This window comes from Protopterus annectens, chromosome 3.part0 (assembly GCF_019279795.1).
Source record: "Protopterus annectens isolate FY-2018-M chromosome 3.part0, PAN1.0, whole genome shotgun sequence".
Classification (NCBI taxonomy): domain Eukaryota; kingdom Metazoa; phylum Chordata; order Ceratodontiformes; family Protopteridae; genus Protopterus; species Protopterus annectens.
Genome location: NC_056731.1, coordinates 1192698672 through 1192719943, shown reverse-complemented (window position 1 = coordinate 1192719943; position 21272 = coordinate 1192698672). Strand labels below are relative to the sequence as shown.

General features: G+C 41.5%; 1 protein-coding gene across 1 annotated transcript in view; it reads right to left on the bottom strand.

Moving 5' to 3' along the window:
- TENT4A (terminal nucleotidyltransferase 4A) overlaps positions 1 to 21272 on the bottom strand; it is a 1710012-nt gene that overhangs the window by 1083536 nt on the left and 605204 nt on the right. The window contains exon 7 of the mRNA XM_044065408.1: positions 2101 to 2208. Coding sequence (XP_043921343.1) covers positions 2101 to 2208 — 108 coding nt within the window. The remainder of the gene's footprint in view (positions 1 to 2100; positions 2209 to 21272) is intronic.

The window sequence follows — 21272 nt, the reverse complement described above, 5'->3', positions numbered from 1 at the left end:
CCTGAACGTCTGAAATGGAGGTCTGCAAAGGCTCCTCAAACGTATTTAAAGTTGGATCCACGCCGACATTTAACCCGGTCATGGCAGAGGAATCTGACAAAGCCGGGCGACCCTCCGGGCATTCACTTCACCTTGGGAGATATGTCCGTTGGAGGCTGAACAGCAGAAGATTCCAGCCAAGGCCTCTTGTCCACCTTCTTCCCTGACTGCTGTCCCTCAGGGTGGGAAGTTCTCTCCATTGCATCTTTTGCAAGAAGTTTAAGATGCGGATTCTCAAGATACAATGCCAAAGAAGAAAGTCTACTACACAAAGGTTTAGGTACAAAAGCCTGACAGATGGAACATGATGTATGGTCATGCGAGGCATCAAGACAAAACAATCACTGATAGTGGATGTCTTTATAGGGAATCTGTTTCCCACACTGGTATTTATCCCTTCTTGGATGACATGAAACCCCACAAGCAACAAAAAGAAAAGACAAGTAAAAAGGAACCCCAACGGGGCACTTATCTGAAATGGCTTAGTGAAACCAGCAAAGGAACCTAGGCATTCAGATCAATGATCAAGAGATGGCATTCGGGTTAGTAGCAAAGAAGTTCAGAGGATGGTACATCCGGACATCATCTTTATGCCTTACTCTACGCAAGGAGCATACATGTGACGTATGGTGTACCTTAAAGCAACTCAAGGCTTTGGTATACTGGCTGGACGTCAGGCTGCCCCCTAGGCAGGAGATATCTGTTATGAATACTGCAACAGTGAAATGGAAGGACATCTTCAAATATCTGCCTACTGTCAAATGTTAGAAATAAATATAACTGAGGTAAAGCGTATTAAGCACAATAATGTAACCCTCCTTACCCATGCTTAATGTCTGCTTGCCAGAAACACTGCACATGCTAAATGATTTATACACTGCACATGCTAAATGATTTATACTTACAATTTAATATCATGTATGTTACTACAGAAGTAATACCTGTATTAACCTTGTATACTGCCAATACAGAACAATTACCTGTTTGTCACTCGATATCTTGAGAACTATCCATGTAACATACCTTTGCAAATAATTTGCTCTATCATGAGTATTTTAAATGCATCTCCTGGAAATTTTCTCTCTGGTCTTCAGATGAAAATAGGCTTTGCCTAGTCAGACTTTTCCAGTCAACAATAAGTAAAATCTAAATCAAATTTAACTGAAGTCTTATAATACTGTAAAGGCAACAGAAGATCTTGCGGTGAAATCTTTAGAAAAGGAAAGGAGCAAATCACATATAAGTAAACAATCTGTGGGAACAACACATGCAGAGCAATGTTCAAGCGAAGGAATAAGGTTTAAGGGAAGGCAGGAACTGAGTAATTTTGTAATGCTGGAGTGAATAAGAATGGTTAAAAAAGAAAACGTGCATATTGCACAAAAGTAGTAAAAAAGTTACTACAATTCATTGTTTTGAATGCATTTGTACCAGTCATCGTTTAAAATGTGATTTAATAAAGATTTCTTAAAAAAGGGCCAGCCTTGATAAATGGAATGGTAGACACATTTACACCAATGTTGTGTCTGTCTAATGTTGATTTGCAAGACTAGTACTATTAAATTCTTATCAAGAGTTCTAAGAACTTTTTAATCTTCTGTTTAAAATTGATAAGGTGAGGAGGCATCTTATGGGCTCCTATGATCACTCTCCTAGTACTTTCCCAATGTTAGTATGTTCATCTAACAGCAAACTAAGAAAAAATGTTTAGCTGCATCTTAAGTTAGAATTAAGAGAGTAAATTTCCTCTCAAAGTGAAGAGGAGATTTTCCATTTAATGATCCTGAGTAAGTGTCCTTAAATAAATTAGTAAACAGACTGAGAAATGCAAGCTGAGAAAGTCACACATACATTGTACTTTCAATGGCTGAAAGAATATAAAGAACACCTAAAGTAAAAAGATAGCACAGGCAGTACTAAAGACACTATGTTACAACAAAAAAAAAAAAAAATCTGATGCCATATTTGTATATCTATGGATTTGCAGGAATATACATATCGAACCTCATGTCAAAATAAAAAAAAATGGAGAAAATTATATTTCACTATAGAAGTTCATACCTTTAAGCAGTCCTTGATAAATTCAGCTGCATCAACTGCACTGTTCACATTAAAACATATGTCCACTTTCAGATCAGACTCCTGATCAATAAGCTTTATTATTGGTACCTACAAAAACAAGGCATTGTTTATTAACCATACAGTAGCACAGTCTACTTAACTATATTCCAAACATTACATAACAACCTAGCTCTGGTGGAACAGAGAGAAAGTCCTAAGGTCCAAGTGACAGACATTTAATCAATGTCTCCAGCACCAGACAGATCTAGCAGTGAAAGGATGGGTAAACCATCCTTCCTGGGTGGATGTGTAGGTGAAGCAGAGGACACTTATAACCATACTCCACAGAAGAGGGGTGGCAGTGCACTGTGATGGTGGGCTTCCACTTCATCAAGCTAGTACTTGATAGAAGCTGATATTAAGTGTATGAGAATATGCACTCACAGGGAGGAGAAGATGTCTAGAGTCCCTGGAAGTGACAGGGTTAGCCCTCACTGCTTTGTTGCCAAAAAAAGGCACAAGCAAATCTCATAGATGCCTGTACAACAGCCCTTTTGGATGTCTCGCACTACTCCACCATGCTGTACTGGGATAATCTCCTAGTACGGGGCATGAAATGTCAGAGTCTAACTGGGAAGGCCTGATGGTGGTCAGACATGGGGCAACCACCACTCGGAAAAAAATCCTATAAATTAATGAATTAAGTGCTTAGGATGCTTCTTATTTGTAAGAATGCTACAAATGTTTCAGTTTATTTCCTCACTTTACATAATGGGTATTAAAAACTTCTAACATTAATAACAGAAAAAAATCCAATAAAAGAAATTACAATATACGTATCAGTATTTAACAAATGATATTAAAATACCACAAGCCATTTTTTTTTAAACAAGCTGTTGGAAATCACATTCTTTGAATAATGTCAAATCTGAACAAAAGTTATGTACTTACCATAACACGAGATCCAGATTCTTATTTTCAGTCTGCCTTAACTTATGGAAATATCTGATCTCAGCTGATCAGATGCCAGCAGCTTTCAGACTCTGGATCCAAGGCGTAGGATTCTCTCTCCCTTCCCATACTTCCCAGTCTGCCCTAACAGTTCCTCAGATCAAGTATGCCCTCCTATACAGACAGATCAACCTATGCCTCTTATAGGAAGGAACAACTGGAAATGAACAGCTACATTCAAAGAACTGTTAAGTATGGCAAGTCAATGGATAGGTCCAATGTGGTCAATAAAGAACCTAAGATAGTGACAATTTGGATGGGGGGGTGGAGGAAGGGAAGACTGAGATGTACAGAAGACAACAAAAATCTTGTGTTATGGTAAGTATGCAACTTTCGTATCCAGTGTTGCCTTTTCTGTCGTTTCAACTTATGTGACAGAGTCCTCATCTACTACAAACCCCAGGAGGACAAAGGATATTCTGGAGAATGGTGGAATCAAATGAAGCCCTAGACCTAGGGACAGCAGGTCATGCTTGTACTGGGGCAAAAATGTATGAACTGTAGACCAAGTAGAGTACAGTTGTGTACACTTACCATAAATATAGATGTTCGAGTGTATTCACTGTTGCAGTCATTACATTTGGGTAATCTGCTGGCAGGTTGCCCTCAGTCGGTCTGAATTCCAAAGTCTTGGGTCCTGCGTCGGTTGCTGTCTCTTCCATGATGTCAGGTCGTCAGGGGTATAAAACATGCAGCCGTCATTTTCTTTAGGTTTTTCTTGCCCCAGATGTCAGGTGCCCCCAAAAAGGTAGCACATTGTATGTGTGTGTGTGTGTGTGTGTGTGTGTGTGTGTGTGTGTGTGTGTGTGTGTGTAGATATATATATATATATATATATATACATACACACACACACACACATATACATGCATCAATATAAACTTTACCTTCATCTACAAGCAAATACACCACATAGGGTGTAGAAGACAGAGAAGGAAAGATAAACGCCAGAATGACAGGGGGATGGCGGGAGGGTAACCTGGACTGCAACAGTGAATACACTCGAACATCTACATTTATGGTAAGTGTACACAACTGTACTATGTTCTTCGTGTTTCACTGTTGCAGTCATTACATTTGGGTAGAATCCGAAAGCTATGGTTGGGATGCTGGAGCTAAACAGCATTAGGAGTGGCTATAAGGTCCTGCAGAACTGCAGTGGCAAAGCCTGCCCTGGACTTAAGAGTAGAGGCAAATGATAATGCTTTGCAAAGGTGTGAGCAGAACTCCAAGTAGTAGCCTCTAGAATGTCTTTGGTTGGTACTCCTCTGAGAAAGGCTGCTGAAGTAGCTGCAGCTCCGGTGGAATGAGACCTAATGCCCTTGGGCACAGGTTTACCGTGGTGTAAGTAGCAGAAACGGATGCAGTGGCTTACCAACTTTGAAATTGTCTGCTTTGAAATAGCCTTTCCTTCTGATCCTGCAGCATATGTCACTAGTAATTGCTCAGTTTTTCTTCGAGCTTTAGTCCTGCTCAAGTAGAATCTTAGCTGTCTGTGTACGTTCAAGGAATGAAGAATTCTCTCCCCCTTGTTCTGCGGATTTGGGTAAAAGGTTAGCAGATGAATTGTTTGGTTAAGAGCCACACTGGAAACCACCTTAGGCATAAATGTAGGATTTGTCCTCAGACACACCCTGTCTGGATAAAATATGATAAAAGGCTCTACAGCCACGAGGGCCTGTAGCTCTGAAACTCTTCTTGCTGAAGTAATTGCTAGTAACAGAGCTGTTTTCCATGATAAGGACTTTATATCAGCGGTAGCAGCTGGTTCAAATGGAGGCAGGGTGAGCTTTTCCAACACATAATTGAGGTCCCATGCAGGTAATGGTGATCCTCTAGGAGGCCTTCAATTTTTGGCTCCTCCTCTAAGATACTGCTTTAGCAAAGGATGAGAAAAGATTGGTGGCTCTGTATTGTAATGAGCTGAAATGGCAGAGGCATGGATTTTAATTGATGAGAAAGATAGGCCTTTGTCAAGCATCTCAGTTAAGTATTGTAATATCTGAGGAATATTTGGTTCTGCTGTATCAGTTCCTTGTGCTTGATTCCAAGCACAGAATCTCTTCCATTTATCAGCATAACATTTTCTAGTACTAGGCCTTCTGGCTTCCAAAATGACATCCATCACAGCTTTATTGAGAGGTGTTGTTTGAATAACTACATGATCAGCCATGCTTGCCAGGTTCAGTGTCTGGAGTTGATTTTGCAGGATCTGATTGTTTTGCTGGGACAGTAGTTGAGGTCTTTGAGGTAAGGTCCAAGCTGGGTATTGAGACAAGTTCCTTAGGACTGGGTACCAGTATTGGCGGGGCCAGTCCGGGGTAATTAGTATCATCTTTGATTTCTCTTATCTGACTTTTAGGAGGACCTTGGGAAGAAGCAGAGGAGGAAAGGCATAAACTGATAGGTTTTGCAAATGAAGGATTGGGCGTCCACTTTCCATGCTTGTCTGTGATAAATCCTTGTGTAGAATCTTTTCAATTGATAATTTTGAGGAGAGGCAAATAGATCTATGTCTGGGCTCCCTCTTTTCTCTGTTATCATGCTGAAGACTTGTGGATTTAGTTTCCACTCGTGAGGATCCATAAGGTTTCTGCTTAAATCGTCTGCCAGAGTATTTTGCTTTCCTGGCAGGAATTGAGCTTGAAGATGTATTTGGTAGGTCAAAGCTGTGTCCCACAATGCCATGGCTAATCTGCAAAGGGGGTATGAGTGTGTGCCCCCTTGCTTGTTTATATACCACATGACAGTGGTGTTGCCCGTCTTTATCAGTAGTTGTCCTGGATGAAGTAGGTTCTTGAAGGCTGTTAGGGCATTTTGAACAGCTAGCATCTCTTTCTGGTTGATATGTAGATGCATTTGTTTTGGGGTCCATATGCCCTGAATGCATCTTCCTGCCATGTGGGCCCCCCCAAGCATAATGTGATGTGTCTGTTAAGGTTTGGCTGGCAGGGGGTACAGTAAAGGCCCGTCACCATGTTTTGGTGACATGCCTTTGCCCACCACAGAAACTCCTGTTGTAGGCAGGGAATGAGAGGAATCATTGTTTCCAAACTGTGATAATGTTGACTCCATAAACTTTTTAGGTACCACTGAAGTTTCCTCACATGCAGTCTTGCATATAGAATCAGTAGGACGCAGGATGCCATGAAGCCCAAAGCCTGCATAATTTGTCTTGCAGATAACTGGGTTTTTGTTGCCATCAGTTTGAAGCAAGAAGTCAGTTGCCTTTGCTTGTCTGGCGTGAGGCAAGCCATCTGGGCAATTGTATTCAAGCATGCACCCAAGAATGTTATCTTTTGAGAGAGTACCAGTTGTGATTTCTTTTTGTTTATTGCGTACCCTAAGCATGTTAGAAGCCTTTTCACAAATGCCAGATGTTGAAGAAGAATGTCCTTGTTCTCTGCTTGAATGAGACAGTCGTCCAAGTAAGGATATATGTGTATACTTCTTTGTCTGCAAAATGCAATTACTGGTGCCAGGCACTTTGTAAAGACCTTGGGCGCAGTAGATAAGCCAAAGGGCAGTGCAGAGTACTGGTAGTGCATTAAGCCAGCCTTGAATCTGAGGTATCTTCTGCATGACTGTCTTATTGGGACATGCAGGTATGCCTCTTTTAGGTCGAATGTCACCAGCCAAGCATTCTTGTCCAGCATGGGCAGAAGCTGCTGCAAAGTCAGCATTTTGAATTTTGGAATGTCCAGGTATGTGTTCAAAATCGATAAATCCAGTATTGGCCGCCAGGCCTTGTCCTTTCTGGGTACCAAGAACAGTCTTGAGTAAAAACCTTGTCCTTTTTCCTGTTCTGGTACTGGCTGAATGGCCCCCAAATCCATGAGGGACGTAACCTGTTTCTGTGGCTCTGCCCATTGATTTTTTGGTATATCTGGCCAACCGTTTGCCATTGGCAGAGTGTGGAAATTGAATCTGTATCCCTGTGATACTATGTTTAGTACCCACTTGTCCTGGGTTATTAACTGCCAATTTTGAGAAAAAAGTGCTAATTTTCCCCCTAAGGGTGCTGCCAAAAGATAAGTGCTTGGTGTAGGCAGAGGGAAGTCATCGGGACTGTTTTCTGTAGGTTTGCGCTTTATCTCCTCCAGATTTGGAGGTAGAAGCGCCCCACTGCTTTGACCTGTATGAATCTTGTGCCTGGTATCTGGAACTCTTAGGCCGTCTGGATTTGCCCCTTTGAACTCTGTCTGACACAGGAAAGGGCCAATTTTTTGTAGGCCAGTGTCTACTGAATCTTGGTGGCTGCACTTGTAAGAAGTCTAACAGTTTGCATAGACTTAGCTTAGTCTTCCATTTTCTTTAAAACCTCTTCTGCCTTAATACCAAACAGAGTATCATGCTGTAAGGTGCATCTAGAAATTCAGCTTTAACATGATCTGGCAAATTTTGTTCCTTTAGCCAGGCATGCCTCCTAATCACAGATCCAGTAACTGCAGCCCTGCAGGAGGCCTCTAAGGAGTCAAAACCACATTGCAAAGTATGCTTTCCAACCTGTTCAGCTGCATGCAATAATTCCTGTAATTTTTTATTTTATGCACATTCAGAAATCAACATTTTCTGTTTCAGCAATCCCATAACATGCTGATGACACATATGAAATTGACAATTTAAGGCCCTGATTGCCAAGGTTGCAGATGTATAAACTTTTTTTCCCCATCTGTCCCGTGCCCTTGAATCTCTGTCAGAGGGGGTAGGATTTTTGCTGTTGAGGCCTTAACTCCCTTTGGACCCTGTGAAATAGTTTCAGGATCAGCAGCAGGGTTTCTAAATAAAAATGTATGAGAGTCAGGGACCCTGTAATATCTGTCAGGCTTACTGGGAGCCGGAGGTAAGGAGTCAGGGGTCAAGCTCGACTCCGAAAACACATCATCCACAATGTCTAAAACAGGGGGAATGGCTAAACACCTGTGCTGAGGGAGGAGGAGGAAATCCCTGAGCCTCTTTTTTGATTCTGAGAAATCTTGACTCTCCCAATGAAAATGCTCCCTCAAAGTATGCAAGGTTTCTCCAAATGAATAATCCTCAGGAGGAGATGCAGACGGTATAGACTCCTCTGCATCAGAATCTTCATAGGGAGGTATAGATAATTCCTGATCAGAAGAGAAATCAGAAGAAATAGAAACCTGAACTGAAGATTCATAATCAGTGTCTTGCCTAGGCCTCTTATCTGGAGGGGGATGGGTACTCCTGATCAAGGTAATAAGGTCTTCAGCCATTTTGATCATCTCTTTTTTAGGCATAGAGGCCTGTGCACGTGGCTCATGCATTGGTTTTTTAGTTTAGAAGTTGTTTTTGTATTTGGTTTTGCAGCTGTCGTCGGTCTGATATACAAATGTTGAGGTCGGAATACACCCTCAGTAGTCAGTGCCTGCTCAGCGGCTCCGGACCCATCCAAGGGAGATACATCCGTTGGTCCAATACCTTGAGTATCTTGAGGCATGCCAGACTCCACATGGGTGTCGGTAGAAGCCTGCGACTCGAAAGTAGCGGGAATCAGGGGCTGCGAAAGCGCCTCACTGAGTACCGGTGAACCGGCGACTGGCTTAGGAGAAGCTTAGTCTGTTTTGGATCTCAACTGCCTTTTCTCTGTCCTTTTCTTTGCGTTTTTTATGTACTCCGGTACTCGGATTGCTATCCGACATTTCTGGGTAGTTAAATCTGTTTCCAAAATACTTTGAGGCAAAAATATACTGACGCTTAATAGTGCGTTGGTTAAATCTAGCACAAAACAGACAGCCAGGCACGTTGTGATCAGGGCCTAGGCAAGGAATACAGTATAAATGGAAAACCTTATGAGGTATTTGCTTCCCACAAGTAATGCAATTATTAACTTTTTCTGACATCGGTATGGAGCAAGAAAAAAGTTTCCCGTTAACGGGGTACTTAGTTTTAGTGAAGACTTTGGTTCAAACTCGAATATTTCAGTAGTCGGCCGAACGGCACTTGCAAAATGCTTCTACTTCAAGCACCGCGCGGCAAGAAAGACTGAAGAAAATGGCGTCAGCTGCATGTTTTATACCCCTGACGACCTGACGTCATGGAAGAAGAGACAGCAACCGACGCAGGACCCAAGACTTTGGAATTCAGGCCGACTGAGGGCAACCTGCCAGCAGATTACCCAAATGTAATGACTGCAACAGTGAAACACGAAAAACATCTGCAGCACAAATATCAATACAGACTCTAGAAAAGAAAGCTGTAGAGCAGGGATGTCCAACCATTTGGCTTGCCGGGGCCGCATTGAGTGAACAGAAATTGTCTTGGGGTCACACAGAAAATACATCATATAGTTAACTCTTTTGCTGCAGCGGCCGACCAAAGTCTACCTCCTGGCTGTACTGTAGGTGCATTTGAACAATGAATACATGCGTAACATTTTCCTTAAAATTCGAATTCTCACTCTAATTCTTACTTGAACAGCTAACTAACATCTTAGTTAATATTCAAATCACAGGCTCCTTGCACACATTTTTAGGGACATGCACATATGTATGCGTTCTTTGATTCACCTTACTGATTGTATTAAATTATATTCCTTGTAGAATACAGGATCACCTGCTAGAATGTCTTTTAAATTTGTAGTTTTGAACAGTCTTCTAGTAAGCAATGAAATGAAATGTATGAACCAATAATGACAAAACTACTAATTTCAGAAAATTTCAACCATAAAAGACCCCTCAAACTTCTGTCATTACAATCTACCAATATCAGTAAATATGCAAAAATCTCTTAGTTAAGTCATAATAATTCCACATTAAAGGGATCTGCAACCAATGAAGAGGTTGTTAACAGCAAACAACTTTATATTTCGTTTCATCTACAAATAAAGTGCCAGTTGCCCTTGAAGAATTAACTGCCTATGCTACATTAAAAAATTATAAGCCAGTAATATTGAAATAGGGAATGGATCTATACTCCTTGAAGCATAAGTGGTGGCATGGGTAGAGAATTACAGCTCTTGTTCCTTGAACCCAAGATACAGGGTTTGAGCCTGAGTAACACTAACCAGCAGGTATACTTAAGTGGGGAATTTGCACACACACACACAGGAAGTAGATGCTTGAGGACAGAACATTGTACATTAGTAAAGAAAAATAAATATGTAAAACAAAAATCATGTACAGAAAGACAAAGTGTCTTTCTCGAGGTTACACTATAAGCAGGTAGAGCTGTAACAGCCCATGATATGCTCTTATAATGTGCACTCTGAGTGCCCAACATCCATAAAGAGCAAATGAGACAATTACTTTTAAAAAAGTCTGAAAAAGTACATAGTGGACTCGTCATTTTGTTCTGGAATTCTGTTGCACGTTATCACTCCTCTCACTATATACCACTACTACAAATACACAACTCTCATTTTAAAAACTTCCCAGTTATGAAAGCCAGTACACAAGAGTATATTTGTGACAAAAGTGGGCTCAACATCCAGCAGCAATACGAATATGCCAATGAGTAAAGGAACAAATACTTAAGCATGCAAGCTCCGCCCTCAACCACTCTGGCGAGATTGTAGCTAAAGACTTTATACAAAAAAGTGTCAGTTTTACACTAACAAATCCTGTGGTACAGCTAACACCACTGTCTGTAATTAACGGGAGAACATACACACAAAAGAGCTGCCTGCTGTTACTGTACCAATGAAAATCAGCTCTCTGCATTTCCACAAACTTTGGGAAACGCAAATTCAAATACATTACTAAATCATATCCAGGTGACATCCAAAAAACAAGATTATTGTCACTGTTGAAGTGACACCACGACCCCATGTGCAAAATGGGGGGAAAAAAGGGTAGAGGATGGATGGCTAGGCACAGTACAGTGCTACTGCTTTCAACAGACCATCAATGTGATACATTTCAAGGCACACTCAGTAAAAGCAACAATTATATACCTGCCACTGTGACTTTTTTTTTTAATATAAACAAGAATATTAAAGTAAATAGTGTTTATATTGCCTATCTTGCTATGTCCACTGTATGGAAAATACTGCCAGAAGGCATGGTTAAAAAGTAAAGCAACATTTCATTTTAAAAGTTTAAAACCTACAAGTGTTCCCAAATGCTCTTAAATCTGCATACACAGTCTGTAAATGATTTGCGGGGCAAATCTTGGACATGTCCAATCGGTTGGACTCGTGGTCCAAGAAAGAGTGCCTGAAAACTGGGGATATGAACTTACAATGTAAATGGTCTTTAAGTCCACTAAAAATCACAGTTAATTCAATTTTTGTTTTGTATAAAGAGCATGGAGTTTGTGCATGGCAAAACGCACACAAAATAAGATAAAACGGCATCGTCAAACATACTTCTTTTTTATAAATGTTATTCGCCAATTATCACTAGCCCCTTTCTCTTTGGAACAAGACTCATGCTGACTAAACTCCATCGATAAGTGGCATGTTTCTCTGAGGTGCTTGCCTGACTGGAGATGCTTCACTGTAAGAGTGGACCTCCCCTAAACCAGATCGTTGTATCTAAAAATGTATTTATTTATTTTTTTTTTACTTCAGTTTGATTACCGGGGAAGTCCACTGGGCCAAGAAGTACCCATTTTCAGTGGAGGCCCGGGGAGAAAAGTTCCAAAGGCAGTACAATCAATGATACAATGCATGAGATAAAATACAATGGAATGCCCACACAGCAAGAATAGATAGTAAAAACACTGCAAATGCAAAATTACAATAGAATGTCCAGCAAGAATACATAGTAAGAACACTGCAAATGCTAAATAATTTTTTTTTTGGTACTAACAATTTGCAATATTTACATCCTTACAGTCAAGTGAGAGTCAGCTAAAACCATTTAGCTAGAATTAGAGAGCAGAAAGGTGCAGGAGTAGAGGGGCTTAGTGTAGAAAAACCTTGAAATTATATAGGGTGAAAGCAGGAACATTTCCATTTTGAAGATAGGTGTAAAAAGAGTTGGGTTTTTTAGTATTCCGTGTTGGGTATGGTCCTAAGTGAAGGAGGGAGAGAGTTCCATTTTCTACCTAGAGAGAAGGATAGTAGCTGCTTGCTGGCGGGATGTTTAGGTCTGTGAATGGAGATTAGATTTTGGTGTTCAGATCTTAATGATCGGTGAGGGATGTAAGGGGGAAGGATGTTGGATAATGCTGGGCATTTTCCTGGGTAGAATATTAATTTATGAGTGGTTGTTAGTTGCAGATAGTCAAGGTGGTTGGGGAGTTCTAACCAGTTCAGATACTGAAGGGTGAGGCAGTGGTGGGTTGAGGTTTTGGATTTAGTGGCGAATTTAGAGATTTTATTATAGCAAGCTTCAAGTTTAGAGGTGAGGGAGGCAGACAGATTAGTTAGAAGAGGGGCACCATAAAGTAGAGACGGAAGGAGGTAGGAGGAAGCTAAGGTTTGCCTAGAGGATTTTGAAAGAAATAGATTATTCCTGTAGAGCATACCTAACTTTTGGTGTTTTTTTTTTAATGTTTTGTTGTATGTGGAGGTCGAATTTGAGGCGTTCGTCAATGGTTATGCCAAGGAGTTTAGCATAGGGGACCACTTCTATAGGGGTGTTGGTTTGGCTGAGGACGTTGAAAGCGTTTTTGTCAAAGGAAGAAGCCTTGGTAGGGAGGAAAATTAGTATTTTGGATTTACTGGAGTTGAGGGAGAGATGGTTTTGGTGTATCCAGTTTTCTGTAGTGGAAAAAGCTGTTTGTGTTTTAGAGAGAAGTTCAGAAAAGTTGGGGGCGGCACAGACTAAGGTAGAGTCATCAGCGTATTGGATGACTGTAGTGTCAGGGAGAGCAGTGTGAAGGTTGTTTATGAAGATGTTGAAAAGTATGGGACCGAGGATGGATCCCTGAGGAACGCCGGTAGGAGTAGGTAAGAAGGAGGAGGTAGAGTCCTTCCATCTGACAGCCTGAGATCTGTCAGAGAGGTAACTGGAGAACCAGGAAAGAGTATTAGTGGAGAAATTAAAGGTTGGTGAGGTGGAAGAGAAGGTGTGTATGGGAGATGGTGTCAAAGGCTTTAGATAGATCTAGCAGAACTGTGAATATAAGAAGTCCAGAATCTCGGGCTTGATTAACTGTTTCTAAAAGGAAAGTAGGGCAGTTATGGTGCTGTGGCCGGGACGGTAACCGTGTTGGGTGGGTGTAAGTAACTGATTCTGAGTTAAGTAGGGTAAACCGTTGGTAGTGGACACATTTCTCTAGAATTTTAGATATTGGAGAGTGTAGGGCTATGGGGTGGAAATTAGAAATGGAGTTGTTTTTACCTCCTTTATGAAGCGGTAGAATGCAGGCTGAACACCAAAGTTTGGGTACGTATGACTCTTAAGGATTGGTTAATCAGGATGCTAATTGGGAGAGCAATTCCTTCGGCTGCGCATTTGAGGAAGGAGGGGGGAATGTTGTCGGGGGCATTGGAACATGGCTTTAGTTTGGATAAGAGCTTTTTTATAAATGTTGTGGAAACTGGTCTGAGTTGGAACATAGGGTGACAGTTATTAGAAGAGTTTAGGAAGTTGGAAGAATTGTTGTTAGGGAATGTTTTGGTTAGCTTGGCTATAGAATCTGTAAAGAAAGTGTTGGAGAGAGCTCAGTTCCTTGTCAGTTAAACTAGGGTCTGGGCAGGGGTTATTTCTTGACCCAGGATGGAGAAGAGAGTTAACAGATTTCCAGAATTGTTTTGGGTTATTATTATTGGACTGAAGTTTATTGTAGTAGTTTTTTTTTTTTTTTTTTTGTCCCAGGTGATCAGTTTTTTTTACTTGGTTGCGGAGTTGGGTATATTGGAGCAAGGCAGAAGACAGTTTACTTTTCTGATAAAGCTTCCAGGATTTGTCTCTGGGATGCATGGTATGTTTAGTCTCTTTGGTCAGCCAAGGAGCAGAATTGGCTTGGATTTGTTTGTTTCTTAGGGGGGCTAGGGAGTTAAGAGTATTTAGGAAGATGGTGTTAAAATGTTCTACGGCGTTGTCGAGGGAGAGTGTGTAAAGGATTTGCCAGATGATTCGTTTGAAAATGTTGTAGAAAATTGTGGGGTTGAAGTTGCTGAGGTTATGAGTTTGAATGTAATGATGTTGGAATTGTGAGGGGTTAACTGAGCGATGAATGAAGGCAGGGAGATGGTCACTAAAGGAGTCAGGGATAGTTCCCGATAGAGAGATTTTGTTTGGATGGGAGACTAAAATCCAATCTATGACGGATCCTGGGGGGTGGTTTTTGTTAGGTCTGGTTGTAGAATGGATTACTTGGGAGAAGTTGAAAAGGTTGATAGCTAGGGAGGGGGAAGGTGTGCTGATTTTGTTCCAATCAATGTTGACGTCGCCTAGAATAAATGTTTCATATTTTATTTCAGATGAGGCCCAGTGGAGGATATTCTCCAGGGTAGAGATATTATCGCTTGGGGAGATGTATAAGGAAATGAAGCAGATATTTTTATGTTTATTGAGTTGGAGCAGACATGCAGTTATTTCAGTATTTTTGAATAGAGGGGTTGGGATTTGCAGGGGGATTATGGAGAGAAGGTTAGAGTAGATTAGGGCAGAGCCTCCACCTCTTTTGTTTAATCAGTCACTCCTGAGGATGTTGAAACCTGGAGGTAAGATTTCAGAATCAGGGACATGGGATTTTAGCCAGGTTTCGGAGATGGCTAAGATGTCAGGTTGGTTGTGATTAATCCAAGCATGAACATGGTGAATTTTGTTGTTAAGGCTCTGGGCATTGATAGTGAAGACCTTAAGGGTGCTAAGAGAGGAAGTAGGAGAAGAAGGATGAGGAGGGAGAGGCTTATTTAAAGTGAGGGAGGAGGGGGAAGGAGTTGTTTGTACTGAGGCAGGGGCCAGGGTTAGGGTGAATGTCTCCAGATAAGGCTAGGAAATTACATGAGATAACTTTATGTCTTTTAAGTTTTGAGAGTAGGAAGATGTTTGGGGTTAGTGGAAATATAAGAGAAGATTTTTGTAGAGGAGGAGAGTATTTTGGGATGGAAGAGGTGCAGTAGGTTTATTGGGATAAGGGAGGGGGAAATGGAGTGGAAGTGAGTGAGTAGAAGAGGTTGTGGGTGAGTGAAAGTGATAGTATGAGTAGTAGGCAGGTATGGGTGAATTTTTAAGCAGTATGAAGTAGCATGATGGAGAGGAATAAGAAAGATGAGAAGAGAGAAGGGGAGTCTGAGGGAAAAGAGAATTTGGGAGGGCATGTTTGAATGGGTGGGGTATGGAAGGGAGAAATAAAGGTAGAAGAGAGCAGTTGTGGAGAGAAGGTGAAGGAGTGGAAGGGAGATATAAAGTGAGGAGAGGGTAGGGTTAAGTGTAGTGAGAAGAGGGAGGAGTATGAGTGGGTGGGGAAATATGAGGGGGGTTAAGATTGGTTAATTGATGTAGGAATTGAGGGAGTAGTGAAAGACTGATTGGTTGAAACAAATGGAGGGAGGAGTTGGTGAGGTATAAATGTGGAGGTGCTGGGGCAGGTGGGATTTGGCGGCAGGGTAGGGGAGCGGAGTGAGCCCGAAGGGCGAACGGAGTGAGCCCGAAGGGCGAACGGAGCGGGAAGAGCCAGAGGAGGAGAAAGTGAGGAAGACAATCAGTAAAGAGTGAGTAGTCAAAAGGTAAGTTTAGCAAGTTTAGCAAAGATGTGAAAATAGGTAAGGTAAGTAAAGGAGAGAGGAGGATGGGTAGTGAGATGTGCAGAGAAGAGGAGTTAGAGGGTAGATGCAAAGGAGAAAGACAGAGAGAGAAGGAAGAGACTTCAGAAAAGGGAATAGAGGAGGCTGAGTATAAAGGAAAGAATGGCTGGGAGTCCTGGACAGTAGAGGGGGAGAGAGCAGAGGAAAGGATGTTAGAGGGCTGTAGTAGGGGAGATAAAGAAGGAGAGGGAAAAATAGTGGGAACAGTAAGAAGGTAGTGAAACGCCACCTAGTGGTCAGTCAGTCTGGAGCAGTAGAGACCCCAAGGGGAGAATCAGGAAGGGAGCTAACGAGGTTCAGGAAGGCGGTAAGAAGTACAAGGAGAACTAAAGCAGCAGAGAAGGGGAATGAAATTATGGGGAGATCTAGGAGTGCAAGCAGTAAAGAAGAGGGGGTAGTGGCTGCTGGCTAGTCTGGCAGGGAAGCGTACTGCAACCTAGTAGAATCAACTAATTAACAGCACAGAGTTACAACAGTACACATACTTTCTTGAATCCTTGTAGTAGGAGAACTCAGGGAACAGTAAGGCCTTATAGTTTCGGATCAATAGTTTGTTAGAGCTGGTTCTTGGCCAGAGAGTTCAGGAGGGTATTTTCAGCAGGTTAGGGCAGGGGCCCAAGTTTCTTGAATCCTTGTAGTAGGAGAACTCAGGGAACAGTAAGGCCTTATAGTTTCAGATTAATAGTTCGTTGGAGCTGGTTCTTGGCCCGAGAGTTCAGGAAGGTATTTTCAGCTGGTTAGGGCAGGGTGGGCAGGGGCCCAGGTTTCTTGAATCCTTGTAGTAGGAGAACTCAGGGAACAGTAAGGCATTATAGTTTCGGATTAATAGTTCGTTGGAGCTGGTTCTTGGCCAGAGAGTTCAGGAGGGTATTTTCAGCAGGTTAGGGCAGGGTGGGCAGGGGCCCAAGTACTTGGGTGCGGACGCTGGAGCCAGGGAAGCACAGCAGCTGAGGGGTAGAGTAAGGAAATAAAGATATGTGCAGAACAAAACAAAGCAGTAGCTATGCTATACTTCTCTCAGGTTGTTGACAGGGCAAAAAAAAAAAAAAAAAAAAAATCAGAACCCTGCATAAACCCTGCTAAGACAAAGTCCAATAAATGAAAAGTCCAAATAAAAAAAATCCCAACTAGCACAAAACATACAAACATTCACACAAAGAATAATTAGGAAGCATAAAACTAGTCACTCCTGCTAGCAGTAGATAACCAAAGCCCATAATTCAACAACACTTTTCAGCAAGTAGTTAAAGAAAGATTTCTGTCCACTGGGACGTACACCCCACCAACCCCAACATCATCATACACATTTTTCCAAGTTCAGTATCTTCTCCATCAAATCCTTTTCCACTGAAACTTATCTAGCCCAGGTCCATCCTATATGAACCAAAGAAGCTGTCTCTCTGTAGAATTTAAACTGTTTTCACGGACATGCAACATTTAACTAAATATCAGTGATCATTGTAATACAACCAAAAGGCAATGACCGGTACTGTTGCATCTGGATAAATAAAATTAATACAATAGTGTTGAATTATACCTTGTTGTGAATGCAGTATTATGAGACATCTTTTAATGTCTTCTTGGCATTGTATACCTCTACAGTTAGGTGTTGTCTGGCATCCGTATTCTCTTTTCAGCGCGAACACATACACAGAATCTTCAGCGCGTAAACAGGAAGGGTGCTTTGGTGCATGTGCACATTGTGATTACAGGTGCGAAATCCAAATGAAAAAGTGTTTTTGCTCTGAAGTTGCAGTTAAAGGTCGTGAGCCGCATGGAAGAGCTCTAAGGGCTGCATGCGGCCTGTGGACTATCACCCTGATTCCATGTGCTTTAGGTTTGTTAAGCAGTGAAAAATTCCTTGGCCCTACAGACAGCCAACTAGAAAATGTGACCTTGAAGACACTGGTTTCCAAGTTTAGTCTTAGAAAAGAAAACAAAGTTGGTCCGATTTTTTTAAAAGCATTTGAACAATGCAAACAGAAACTTAACTGATGGAACATGCAACAAACATAGAAGACATTTTCCTTTGAGAAATAGGGAAAAAAAATCACAAGTAGATGAACAGCCTGATTCAAGACAAACTCAGAGCCAACATCGAGAAGGAAATTAGAATTTGTTCAGATGAACACCCGATCTTTACAAAATATCAAATATGATTGGTTTACAAGTTTATTGCCACCAAGAATAGCATTTTCAAAAAGAAGAATTTCAGGTCCACCACAGCTGCAAATTCAAATGGGGGGGGGGGTTAGTCAAGGCCTGTAGTGTACAGGTTCAAAGTACTAGGCTAGCTGCCCTTGAAGGCCATTACAAACCTAGCCAGTTTCTTTACTACAACTAACCTATCTCATTTGGTTAGAGATGGGCCTTACCCACCCCATGGTCAACAATTACATATTACCCCTAATGAGAATAACTGGGATCATACCACAGATAATTTGAGAGTACCCATGCATGGGATAAAGTATTTAGGGGCTAGCTCTGTCCACTAGATATAGGGGGCAGTCCTGGGGTAAATTTTCTGTTTTCCATCCACAGATGGAAGTCGTGCTTGAATATGGACAGGGATGAACTTTGTTTTATTTGGATGGCGAGTGTTCCAGAGCAGCGGTATCCTCTGCAAGATATACCGGATGATGTTGCAGAAGAGGTTTATATCCCTAGACAGAGTACTTCTGATGCCATTTGACTTGATGTGCAGTAAATCCAGATGCCTTGTATACCAGACACAGGTCACCTCATAGCAGACTGAAAGATACAGAGAATAGTGACCGGGTTTTGAGTCTGCATATGCAGGACATGTTATTTAATAATATAGTAACATCCCAGGGTGGAACAAGATCCCTTAGAGGAGGCACAGAAGTAAAGTACCTCTCAAAAAGGCCTTACGTTTCAGAGGTGAAATAGGGGTCTGGCTCTTCAGCTATATGAACATTTAAAATAGCTGCCAATTGAACTTTAATGGTGTAATAGATAGCTCCTGCAAAACTGTCTAAAACTGATGGTAATGGAGCAGAAAAAGATCTTAGTCCTTCAGCGAAGGCCTAGATAGAAAATCTCTTCCATTTGCTTCTATAATACTTTACCAGTGGAAAATTTCCAAGATGAAGAAAAAATGTGAGCAACAATGGACAAAAGCCTGAAATTTCTGCCCATCGCTGTCAGATGGGTGAAACATGAGGACGGGAATGGGATCCAGCACCCATGATAGGTGTGTGTACCAGATGAGGCTACAGAGGAAGGGGAAGCATGTCTGCTGAGGCCAAAAGGGGGCAATAAGGATCACCTTCACCTTGCACCAGTGCACTTTCTGGAGAAATTCTGTAATCAGTCTAGTAGGAGATTAAGAGAAGAGAAAACCCAGGGACCAAGTGTGAACCAAAGCATCTCTTGGTGAGTGCCTCTCTCTTGGGGGATTAGGGCAAAAAAAAAAAAGCTGCTGCATTTTGTGTTGGAGGGGACTGCAAACAAGTTACAGAAAGGCACGTCCCAGTGGCTAGAAATCAAGGTTGCCACAGTCTGAGGGGCCACTTACAGGACCGAAAAATTGATCTACTCCATTTGCCGACTAATGCAATACATTTCCCCAGGATGTGCACTGGGATTAAAAAGTGCTGGGAAAACACTGACCACTGCCAAAAGCTCATAGCCTTCCAACAAAAGGTAACAGCAGATGTTTCCTTGTTTGTTAATGTACAAAACTTCCAATATACTATCTGCCTGGATAGTGATAATACCCATGGAGAAAGAGTCTTGGAAGGCCCACAACACTAACAGGACTGCTATCACTTACATTAATGTGAAGATTAGCCTCTGTTACAGATCACATGACAGTTCTCTTTTAAATGCCAAACTCCATACTGAAGGGATGTGTCCATGGTCACAGTGGCTCCTGGTGGTAAGGGGGGCAGGGGATGAACAGACTACCAAAGAAAACCAGCAGGGAACTTGGCCACCTCTGAATATGTTGCTTGCAAATCCCAGTGAGTTACAGGAGATAATGCATCAGACAATGAAGAATGGAACAATGGTCGGACTAAGTCCACTGTAATACTCTCATGTAGAAAATGGGAGTGAGGGAAGAAAGAAATGCTGCCATAGAACCCAAGACACAAAGGCTGTATCGCACTGGATGACTTTGGATAAGATAGAAGCAGAGAAACTTTACACAGTGTGACTATCTTTGACACTGGAAGTTTGGTTATCTGCACGGTGGTGTCCAGTTGACATCCTATGAATTCTATTGCTTAGACTAGCATTAGCATGGAATTCTCAAAGTTAGTTGTGGCGCTTATATCAGAGTGGAACTGGAACAGAGAGTCCATGGCATTGTACCAGGAGATTACCTGTAGCACCAGTTATGAGAGTTATCTAGGCAAGAGAATACCCAGAACCCTTAAACCTGAGATGTGCCGCTACCAGTATAAAACACTTGGTGAACACCAGTGTTGAGGGGGCTGTGATAAGTCCAAAGGGCAGTGCTCTGAACTAAACATGACTGGTTCCCAACCAAACGTGAAGGAATCTTCTGTACTGCTTCACTATCTTGATGTGATAGTAGGTGTCCTGATGGTCCATAAAGCATATCCAGTCATCCTTCCTCAGAAGAGGGACTATGGAATGAACCGTGACCATCCAGTAGTCAACTGCATTATAAACTGGTTTAAATGACAGAGAAACAGAATGGGTCTGAAGTACCAGTTTTAATTTTGAACCAAAAAACCTTCAGTAGACAAAAGTAAAAACCTTGAATGGCAGAAAGCAGCAACAAATCCACACAATGTGAAAAAAAAAACAATATTAGCATCCACTCTGTTTAATAACTGCTTTCATCAAAAAGACTTCATCAGAATACAAACTCTGATAAAAAACACTCCTTTAAATACACTTAAATTTCATTCAATTAACACTTATTTGGACAATAAAACATTTAAAGTACCCTACTACAATTTCTTAACATATACCCTCCTATTTCTTAAAATCTCACCCTCTTAAATCTAAATGTCCCTGTTCAATAACAGAAAAGAGAAACTTTTTAAAATTCTGACAGTTCAAGGTGCGTTTATATAAAGGGACCCTAGTGTCCTTAACTCAATGTAGTATGGATGTTCTTTTATTCTAACAGTCTGGTTGTCATCTCTTCATAGAAGGCAGAACACCCTGAAGAAACCCCAATCTAAACTCCCCTAGTTTGACAACTAAACCTTTCTGTTAAAGTAATAGCATAAGCTGGATCATTCAACATAATGAAAGGCCCTTCTAGAATGTAATGACACATCCAACAGTGTCCACATTTAAACATCCCTTTTGGTTTACTAGTATCTATACTGCTGGTAACCTTCGAATTGTCTTTCTGCAAGAAGTTTTTCAAATTAAAACTGTTAGTATAAACAAACTTGGGAAAACTTCCCACTGTACTGTATAATTTTCTGTTCCCTTGTAAAACTTTCCAATTGTTCATTAATAATAGAACGTATATTGCCACCATCAAAAGTCA